This window comes from Apaloderma vittatum, unplaced genomic scaffold (genome assembly GCF_000703405.1).
Source record: "Apaloderma vittatum isolate BGI_N311 unplaced genomic scaffold, ASM70340v1 scaffold13603, whole genome shotgun sequence".
Lineage (NCBI taxonomy): Eukaryota > Metazoa > Chordata > Aves > Trogoniformes > Trogonidae > Apaloderma > Apaloderma vittatum.
The window spans coordinates 51,439-62,704 of record NW_009708754.1 but is presented as its reverse complement, the minus strand read 5'-3'; the positions used below and the strand labels follow the sequence as shown (position 1 = coordinate 62,704).

General features: G+C 43.5%; 1 protein-coding gene across 1 annotated transcript in view; it reads right to left on the bottom strand.

Annotated features, from left to right (window-relative positions):
• The window catches only part of PRKCH (protein kinase C, eta), a gene marked incomplete at its 5' end in the record, with an annotated part of 119,521 nt that overhangs the window by 56,822 nt on the left and 51,433 nt on the right, over positions 1 to 11,266 (bottom strand). The window contains 6 exons of the mRNA XM_009866673.1: positions 3,058 to 3,231; positions 3,965 to 4,108; positions 6,303 to 6,430; positions 7,311 to 7,440; positions 9,124 to 9,212; positions 10,618 to 10,652. Coding sequence (XP_009864975.1) covers positions 3,058 to 3,231; positions 3,965 to 4,108; positions 6,303 to 6,430; positions 7,311 to 7,440; positions 9,124 to 9,212; positions 10,618 to 10,652 — 700 coding nt within the window. The remainder of the gene's footprint in view (positions 1 to 3,057; positions 3,232 to 3,964; positions 4,109 to 6,302; positions 6,431 to 7,310; positions 7,441 to 9,123; positions 9,213 to 10,617; positions 10,653 to 11,266) is intronic.

Below are 11,266 nucleotides of genomic sequence, written 5' to 3'. Positions count from 1 at the left end.
CACACTGTGCAGCACAGACATGCCCCAGGCTGTTTAAGTTACCCTTAGGCTGCTTAAGTCAGGAGAGGAGTTTACTTGTTTGGGTGGAATGTTATACAAGAGTCAGAATTCAAATGGCTCCAGATCCAGCCAAACCTGCAACCCCATTGACTGCTACTGAATTTCAGGTGCTTCCAAGGTCCTTCCTTTCCAGTATCCACAATTTTCTCTTGAAATGGGGGGGGAGGAGGGTCATAACTGGACACCCCTATTCTAGATGCAGCCACCAGCACCAAGCAGAGGGGATAATGGCTTCCCCTGAGCTCCTGAGCAGCCCAGAACATAATTTATGCACAATGAGACTGCACTGCTGGCTCATACTGAACTTGGCATCTAACAAAAGTCCCAGGTACCTTCCAGCTGGGCTACTGCCCTGCCAGTTGGTCCCCGCCTGTCTTGATATATCTTATGGGATCAGGCTCTGACTTTGCTTTGATAAATGGCAAGAAGCCTCAAATTTACTTGTTCCTGAAAAATTCCTAAAGGCAAGCCCAGCAGGTCATTATTTATTCAGGATCTCCATGGCAGACTGAAGTCATATTTTGGTTTTTATAACATGAACTATTAATACCACATTTTCAGAGTTTGGTCTGTAAGTGTGATACATGTGATGTGGTTTTCATGTAATTGCAAGTGAAACTAGGTTTTGTTTCGTGTAACCCCGCTGTCGACTCCAAATATAAGTAACATTTTTAAATATGGCTGTGGGACAACATTTTGAGCAAGTGGTTACTCTTTTATTTTTATAGAGATATATTCTCTTATGCCAAATTTGCATTAATGGAGAGGATACCCATGTAAAGAACGAGCAGAAACTCTAAGCACTGTATCAGCCTGGTTAAGCTCTCCTGGAAGGGCTCTGTCCAATGAATATCCTGCTGTTGCAATCTCTACTATAGCAAAGGGATTTAACTATGCTTTTAAAAGCAATTTAAGATCTGGTTATTCTGGATTGAAGTGGGTGTCACTGAGTGCAGAGCATGGGCAAAAGACGCGATGAACCACATCAGTCTGAAACCTACTTTTTTTTTTTTTATGCTTCCCTTTTTGGTTTTGTTTATTATTGCAGGGAAGTGGTTGTCTGTTACTAATAACCCCAATAGTGAACCAAAGCGGTATTCAAGTAAAAGAGGAACCTGGAAAAGACTGGAAACAGCAGGGTCTTGCTGACAAGCCCCACTCCCTTGGCACCCTTTCAGAGACTGACCAGCTCTGTGCTCACAGCAGGAAGGGCTGAGGGGTTCTTCCCTCTGCTCCTCTGATGACAAGTTGGTCCAGAAATTCCTGTTTCAGGCTGCTCTACTGTTTAGCAACCTCCTTTTCATTTCCAGTCTAACTGTATCCATGGCCAGTCTAGACTCATTTAATCCTAGCCAGCATCTTGACAGCTTTATTTCCCTTCTCAGTGTTCGACATCTGCAGGCATCAATCAGATCCTCTTTTTGCTTTCAATTTGCTAGTCTAAGCAGGCTGAGGTCTTCCCTTTTTTCCCCTTTGCAAAAGACTGCAATTACTTCATCAACCCAGATGACCTTGTCTACACCCATAGCAGGTTGCATTCATCTTTGGAACATGATGGACAATACTAGCCCAGTGACCTTAAATCTTCCCTAAGTCCATGGGAAATACTCTATGTAGCCCAGGAGCCCACGTGCTATTTTCACATTTACATTGCAATTCAGTAAGCAAAACCATAGCACAGCCACGAGGATATTTCTAATATTTCACATGAGAACTTCAGGAAAGACAGTAAAAGTTGGGCCCTGTGTCTTCGTATTAGGAAATTAAAGAGGAGTTTCCTTGGTTACTAGTGACAACAATCAGCTTTTGTTTCTGCTATACAGCACAGCTGCTCTGTGAACCACATGAGCTGTATATATACCAAAAAACCCAAACCCAAAACAAACAACAAACCTCATTTCTATTACATGAATCTACCCAAGGGCTCCACCCTAAATGAGCACAACTCTTACACGCCATAGCTGGTTGTTGCATCACCCCAGCGAGAAGAGAAACAGGCCAGTGGCAGGATGCATTTGTCTGCCCTTTTATTTATTTATTTTTTAAAGTATTTTGAGTTTATGTAGGAGGAGTGAAGTCACAGTTAACAGGGCAAGTTTCTCCTGCCTCTTCTAAGAGGACAAGAAGTTCTGTCACCATTTAGCACTGGACAAAAGGTAACTGGAAAGGAGCCCAGGCAGTCTGGAAGGACTACTACTGCAGAAAATGCTTTGGTCCTAATAACAGCTTAGCTCAGGGACTCCCAAACTTACCTTGCTGCGATGTGGCTGTGGCCACTGCCTCCATCACAGCCACTCCTCCATAACCACCCACACCAGCAACAAGCTCCCACCCACCTGCACACAGCAGAGGAGGCTGGACAGGTAGTAGATGTACAGTCTTCTGCTGAGGTACACACACCACAAGTGACAGCAATGCTATCGTTTCTCTTATCTACACACGAATGGATCTGATTCGGTGTCCACTCATGTCAGTAAGATCCTTTCCAGTAACCCCAGAAGGATCTTGCATTCAGTTCTGAGCAGTATACAAAGGCTGGCAGAGAGACAGGAGGCTGCTGCTGCTTCCAAGTACAATTCATTGAGTTTGCAGACAATTCAAGGAAAATATAGTCGTGCTAAAAGTAACAGGACAGCAGAGCCTGAGGTCCCAGAGCAACTGGAGGACACTGTAGGTCTGTAGACATTTGCACATATGCATTTGGAAGTATTCAACGGCACAGAGATGTTTCTAGGGAAGGCACCAAGAAAGGCTTGCCTGCTGTGACCATTTTGTCAGGGAGCCTAGAATGTGCCAGGATTTTGTTTGCCAAATGCCCATCAGACACTCGAGGTGGATTACAGCACAGTGCTCTGTTCACTCTTGAGTAGAGAGGTTTCTCCTGGGTCTAAGGTGGACATTTATAACAGGCCAGAAAGCAAATACACAGGAGACAGCCTCTGTCCTTAACTTGTCAGCCAGTGTCAGGAGCAAGGCTGTCCACTGGGCTATACTTACAGGAGTCTGGAAGCAACAGTAGAGCTTGGTGAGGAACGGGTGGTTCCTTGCTAAGGAAAGGATGCGTTTTTCAGTCATGGTGCATTCAACATCATCATCTTGGAGAATGACATCCTTCTTCAACACTTTCACTGCATGGAGCTGCCCGCTCTCTTTCATCTTGGCAAGCATCACCTAAATGAAGGGGAGGGTGAATCACAAGGGCTGAGCCCTCAGTCTCTGTGAGCAGCAGAGCCCCTCACACCTTCTTACGCTAGAAAGTTATCTCATGACCAGGCTTGTGGATGCAATTGAACCAGCCTATTAATATGGGCATCAGTGTACAACTGATGACACATATGTGCTGTCCAGGCTTCTCTGGACTGAAGCAACACGTGCGGGTATTTTTATGTCTGGTGTGGTGCTGCTGGCTGATCAAAGCTCTACCACATCACAGCAAACTCCCTGTGTGGTGCCATCCACCCCACTTCCCTCCTCGGTTATCAAATTCAAGCGCACCATTTCACACTGGTTTTGCGGCAAAGCAGAGAAACGAATTCCCCATCTCGCTGCATTTGAAACCACTGTCTTGCTTCCTCCAAAGGAAAAGTCTTCACATGCTCCAGGAAATGCTGCCCAAACGAGTGCTAATGCACACACTTGCAATTTCTGGTATGGGCCCTGACATGCAGCTCCTCCTTTGGTTGCTAACTTTTTTCTTTTTTGTGATACCCAATTCTTCACTTTGCTGTCAGCTTCCTTTCTATTCCCCTTTCTCCCTGCTCTCTGTAACCAACCTTGCTGCACAAACCATACTCCACTGAAGAGCCCATGTGCCACATTATGAAATAACTTCATCTATCTAGGAGCTTCTTAAGCAAGGAATGTTGGGTTTTTTTTCCCCAAAAGAGCCACAAGTAACTCTCACCTTCCCAAAACTGCCCTTTCCCAGTACACGAAGGAAGGTTAAGTCTTTGATCCCAAGTTTGCTTGTTGAACTTTCACTAACATTGTTGCTGTCTTTCAGGCTGCCTTTTCCCTGATGTCTCAATGTAGATCTTGAAACCAGTTTCTGTGGAGGAAAGTAAACAAATATCAGTCTGCACAGAAATTGTACTTTTGCCTCAGAGGTGTACACGAGTAGTCAACCTAACAACCTGGGCATTTAGGACCTGTTTGGATGCCCTGTACGGCCACTGTGCTCAGAAAGCACACTGGTAGCACCACCCCACACAGCTGTTACGTGTGACCTGCCAACGTTGCACTGTGCAGAGCCGAGATGTCAACACTGGTTCCTGACTTCAGCATTTTAAGTTGTAAACCAAGTGCCCAGCAGACCCAAGAGGCAAGCTTGCCCCTCTCCATCCTCACTCCCCAGAAAAACAAGACAATGGGTGTGGAAATCCAAGTCTCCTATCTAACATCAGAGCGAGGAGAACTGCATAATTCCTACAATATGCAAAGTGCTGGTGAGATCTTGAACTCGAGTAGATCTCATCTGAATCTCTCAGATTTCTACCTACTCAAAGTTCAGTTCAGTGGGGCCCAAACTGCAAAATATCTTTCCCATAGCTGGGCTGCTGGCTTTCTCCACCTGCTGTAAATTCAATGGAAGGCTGTTTATCTCCATGCCAGGATTGAGGTCTCTGCATTTTCAGGAACTGTACCAGTAACAGCACACATTTCTAGAGCTTCGGGTTTTGCAGTATATGAAAGATTAAGTCAATCTCCAGTAACCTCTGTTCACAGCTGTCCAGGTAGGAGCTCATACGTAAATCACGAGTACTTTTATTCAGTTTATTACCCTGAACAGAGTCATGTGGACTTCTTGAGCTCCACCTTGTGATTACTTTGGTGTAAAGCAAAATTCTGCCCGCATGGAAGACTCTCACATAAATGGCAACCCCAGCCACGGGAAAGAACCAAGAGCATTCAGGACAGCACCCAGCAAAACTCCCAACAGATTTAAGCTTACAGCACAGTCTGGACACTTACTTGGAGCTGTTAGATCACGTATAATGAGACAGAGACTGTTAAACCCAGAGCACAGATTTTGCTTTTCCCGGTTCGATCTCTTTTCAATGTGCAGATTATGCTAAAAACAAATGCTAACAAGTGCTGCTTTTTATAGAACTGAGAGCTTGGGACTTGTGTTTCCTTGAAACTCCCAGGATAACTGTCCCCCTGAGCTGCTACAGCAGGAAGAGTGAAGATAAAGTCTCATTTGCTACAAACCAACTGAAATCAAAAAAGGAGCAGCACAGCTTAACGAGCAGGGAAGGTATCATGGGGTCAACCGATGTAAGCTGGCTAAATGTATGACAAGATTTACCAAGTCTGGCAAGTATGCTTTGGGTTTTAGTATTTTCTTTTTGGTAGAATAAAAATAAATAGACTAACATTTTATTATAGGTTATTTTGGTTTTAAGTAAACTCTTCAAAACTGCTCCCAAAGGAAACATGATAAAAACTTGTTATCAAATGACAGCTCTGATTTTCATTACCCTTTATGGCATTTTCACTGAAGCTCTTACAGTATGTTTTAAACTCTCTGAATAGACTTGGATATACAACAGCTGGATTTTTAGGATGTCTTAAGTACTGACAAGGAGAAATTGTACACATATGTCCCAACCTTGGCAACAAGCTCACCAGGACCCTGGTTGCCTTGGACAGCAAAGACCAGAGATGATGATGTGTTGACAGGGATCATGGATTTTAGCTGGTGAAGCTGTAGTGAAGAGTGAAATGGTTTCCCCAAAACCACTCAGAAAAACAGTGACAGAGCGGGGAAGACAACATAGGCCTCTTGCTGAGCTCTTCTTATGCTCTGTTCCAAGTCACATACACAGATAGTACCTTCGTGTTCACAGGAAAGGTAAATAAAGGTATGGCATGAATTATACTGACCATTAAATAGTTTGGGGTCCTATTCTCCCCCCATTCATACCAAACAGTTCAAAGAGTGGAGCCACACCACTGTGAAACACAAGCATAGAACAAAACAACACCTACAGATTAAATCCTCCATCAGGGTAAACCTGGATAACAAGATATCCATTTTTTCAGGCAAAGTCTTTGCCACAAGCCACAGACAGCAACAAACTGCTCATGTGGTCCACTACTTAACACCATCTGCCATAACTCAAGTCTCTGACTTCTCCCGCACCTACAAAAAAAGACTCAGTGTTTTAAATGGAGAGGGGTGGGGGGAAAAGAAAAAAAAAAAAAGAAGAAAAAAGGAGAAGAAAATGGAAAATACTCACTGAATTTGGGGAAATGCTTCCTGGTTGCAGACCCATGCATGCCAAGGTTTTAGCAAGCTCTGCTGAGTTCACCCCACAGTTCGGTGCAACGTTTGCTTGGCATCGGATGTGGACGTTCATTTTACAGACTGACAGGGTGATGGTAGGAATGGAAAATAAAAGCAAAAGAACAATTAAAATAACTTAGAGGGATTCATTGCTGAGAATTAATTTAGCAACTCTGCTTCAGAAAGTATACTCATCTGTGTTTTTAAATTAAAGGGATTTTTGCCACTGATCCCATCAGAAACAAAATTAAGACTCTCCTAAGGAAGTAAGCTCCTGAAAATCAGGAATACACCCCAAACACCCAAGTAGGATGCCTGAAGCTATTCATAAACACATGTTTGTCAGGTATATAAATACCATTGCAGCTATGCCTGCAGATAAAATTAGAATGCCACAGAATTCGCAACAAACTTCCCCTGTATTTGCAAGTATCTAACTTTAATCAGGAAACTAAAATTTTTCTTGCTCTCGCTCATGGACACACGCACCCCCTCTTGTGGGAGACAAAGGCAAAGGGAGATGGTTACGATTTTACAGTCTGGATCACTGAAACAAAAACATAACACCAGGACATGCTTTGTCATCAATTAATAGTGTAACAGATGGCGTAGAAAGCCTAAAGCAATGACCTCTTATTCTCACTCGGATGCCTTTTCATTGTCTTATCTCATCAGCTGACGAAAACCCATCAGGTAAAGGGAAAAAATGAATGCAGGAAGCAGTGATACCCAAGAACATTTTCAATAACACAATTTAAACAAAGTCGTGTTGAGAGTGCGAAGCAGAGCCCTTCTGGAAGCCACAGATTAAGTAAACCAGTATTTTTTTTAACTCTTGCAAAGATGAATATTCATTGCTCAGCCTTCTCTTGAAAGTTGCACAAATCAAGCCCACACTGTGCACCTGAGAGTCTAAAAATATATGTATTTTGTGAAAAGGCTACAGTAAGAAACTGCTCACTTTTACACTGTAGGCCCTGTCGCATGATTCCCCAGAGCAAGGAACCGCAGTGGTCACAGAAAGTCGGGACTTTGTAGTTGTGGACACTGAACTTATGAGGAATGTTGATTCCAAACCTCTGTTCAGTCACCTGAGGCAGCAAAAGAAAAACACAGACTTAAAATTCAAACACGTATACATAGAGTGGTGCTCATTTACACACAGGCATTTAAGTGCAAATCTATGAAAATAACTCCAATTCAGAAAACGTCCCAATCCATCACCTCACTGAGGGTTACTGCAAGTGAACACTGAGTGACCAGCCTCACCTGCTGCGAGCCCGCTCTGGTTTCCTTGCTGGGCAGGCTGGACGACCTGACAAAGCAAGTTTTAAAAAGGGCTGCCTAGCCAATTTTATATTCTTAAAACCAAGCTAGAATTAGCAGTGTGGATTATCTCATCACAAACCTATCACTCTGAAGTGCCACATACGAATTACGTTAGCTACTACATTTTATAACTAACCAGTTTTCAAACTACGAACTTGCATACTATGTGCAAATGTGTAATTTTAGGTCAAAGTGTTGACTTTATTAAATTTAATATAGAATAGTTTTCCCAGCTCCTCCTAAAATTCTCATTCCTCTTTCTTCTCACTCTCCTTGTTATTAACAGCCTTTTACTTCAGGCCCAGATTTCGCTTCCTCACTTGCTCTTATCCCCCTTTTTATCCATGTTATCTTCCAATTGTGCATCATTCAGATCTTGAAGACAACTTAGAAAATGTTACATCAGCTGAAGAAACGCATCCCCATTGAACCTCCTCATTACTTCTCATTTTGTGTCTCAACACACAGATTTTAGAAGACTGAGGGAGAGTCCACCACTTCCCAGAGTAAAAAGTCAGAGGTGTGACTGAAACAGTGAGTTTAAAGTGAGTGGTGCCTCCTCGCTTTTGTCTTCTTTTAAAGTAGCTTAGAGGTGTTATAAACCTTTCACAATCCTAAAAGAGGGATGAGGAGACTCACGACTTAACTTGCACTTTAGCCTTAAGCATTTTAACTTATTTTCATCCGATTTGGCATTGGGTCTTTTTAAGAAGCCTTGCTCAGCAGTTTGGAAGCAAGAAATAACGAGCAAGGGCAATTACTTATCTGCACTGGAAAGAAGGTTTGTGCACGGCACACCATACAGAGCTACCTCCCAGTTAAAAATATTTCACCTGAATTTCCCTTGCACAGTTATTAAACTATTCCCAGCTACGGAAATTAGACATGCAGTGCACAGGCAAATTTTAGGTGCGGATGCTGCTCCCAACAAATATAGCCAAAACTAGCAAGAAAGAAATCCTTCAGAAACATAAGTCACGCAAGGGTTCTTTATTACAACATAAATAATTTCACAGAGTTGTGGAGTAATTACTAAATGGGCATTTTAAGTTACCAGAAAGCAAAAAAGAGGCATAACAAAGACCAGTGGTTGGATTTTAAAACCAGAGAAATGCACATTAAGAATCAGGCCTCAAATTTTAATGACAACACAGTTAATCATGCAAGAATATTACCAAGGAAAACAGGGCATTTGCTATTTCTTGATGTCTTCCAATGAAGACACCTGGCCTTCCTAAACTATGTGCTAGTCCATCCAGTTGCTGGCATTAACAGAAAAATAACCAGATGATATTGCACAACCTTTATGCACGTCCCTATCACCATTTCTCACTTCTAAATCCATGAAGAAGCAGAACACAGAGTAAATTCTGTCATAGGACCACCCCAGCAACCCAGACAACCCTGAAGATTCACATGACTCAAAATAACCAACACGACTTTACCTTGAGATCGGTCTTGTTAGTATTGTTTTGGCATGTGCACGCTGTAACAATCAGATGATGGCACCGCTTGTGTACAACACAGGTGCATACTAGGAAATAAAAGAGGCATGTTGAAAAGAGCTCTTGAAAGTCTCAGAACACATCAACCCACCAGTCTGGATCTTTAAGGCTCAGCTGTATCATCAGGACATAATAAAGATGTGAAAAATAATCAGGGGGTTGGAATTTCCAAAGTCTTGTAACAGATGTGGAGATGCAAATGCTAACCTATTGCAACAGGCAATTCATAAGGCCTAGAAAACAGCCGCCTATACAAAATACAAGTGATGCACAGGGGAACAACAGTGTAACTTCTCAAATGAACTAAAAAAACCCACTGTTGAAATAATTATCCAGCAGAAAGTATTTCACAAAACATACATACGCAACATTAGAGAACCCACATCTGAGATACCCAAAGTTATCCCTACATCTCAGTGTCATGGTGCTGCTTATGCTGGATACCCAAGTGAGTCCTACCCAGGGTAGTTTGTCTGGGCTAATTAGCTAGACCCTATCAAGGAGGCTAATTAGCTCTACCTCCAGGTGTGAAGCTGGCTTGGCTGGAATGAACTTGGATTCCTCCACTCCATAACCCAGCGTGCACTGTAAACACCGCTAAGGGCTGTAGCTACCGTCTGCATAAAGAGATTTTTGAAATGGAAACTGAGAGTTGCAGATGTGTTACATGGTCTCATGCTATTGTGTTGGTTGCTAACTCAAGATTTCACTCATGAAGGGCTCTTGATAACATTTACTTTCACCCGGAAATTTTATGCAGGATATCCATTTTGTTCACGTGCAGCTTCCCTTCATTTGAGGACACCAGTGCCCTATCATATTGCACAAGAAACACACTGCATTAGAAGCCTATACTGAATGACTACGTACTGTGAAGCAAGTATTTCTGTCATCTTACCACAGAAAAAGGGAAAGGCAGAACAACAATTAAGTGCAAATAAGCACCACATACATCTATACAGCTATTCAGTCAAAACACGCGTTCAGACAGAAGTGCTGTGCCAGCCCATAGGCTGCCCTTTGATGTCACATCCCTAATTTCACTTTGTTGAACTTCACAGGGCAAAAAAGGAAGAGGACAGCCATTCCAGTAGGGTACTCTGTGTCCCAACACCAGCTGAACACTGCCCTGCAGGGCCCCTGGGTGTCTCAGGCACCTGAGAGACCCCTGGGTGTTGCACGAACTCAGTGCATCTGCACAGGGTGAAACAGAAACCTGCCCCCTGGGTGTTTGCATGAAGGTAGGTGATTGCTCCTGCATTCACGCCAGCCATCAGCCTGACAGCTGCTCACACGCACAGTTTTGGCTTGGCTGGGGAGGAAGAGGAGCGGTGACTTCAGAGAAGCTTGTAACCACAGGATGTTCAGGAAAGCGCTGCCAAAACAGTGCATCCTCCCCACACACACACCCAGCGCAGGAGCAGAGCTCCTTACCTTGGCATTGGTATCCCTGCTTCCCAAACACACCCCTGTGGAAAACAAAATATGAACACAATTTAACATCAGAAAGACAGTCTTCTTGCAGATCATTTACAGAAGAGAGACAAAACACAAGAGGATCTCAAATAACCAGACGTCCAGGGTAAAACTGCCTGGAGTAAAACTGCCCAGCAATAATGGTGCAATTCAGCACAGGGGTGTGAGAGCACAAGAAAGCACTGCAAGAGCTGTAGCTTACAGGGCAGGCTGTCAATAGGCACGTTATTTCCCATATTCTTCCTCACTCTAGTTGCTGAAATACCTCACTTTAATTACAACGCACGCCACACACTCTGCAGCCCACACTCGGTTATTATCTCACCCACTCCACACTCTTTTGAGGCATATCTAAGTTTTTCTCCCTGCTCTGCTTACTCCCCCACACATATCACCCCACACCTCTGATGGCTCTTCTGTTCTCAAGCATTTTCTTTAGTCTCTCGAGCAATTGGGGTTTTTTCAGTGTAATCTCAAAGCTCCGCTCAACTTAATACCTGGGGTCTTTCTTCCCCTAGAACATCTGTGCTCATAAGTGAGGAACACTGCCCCATCCCCATGCCCTCCCGGTTTGCTTCCAGCACCCAAGATACACATCACCCTTGGC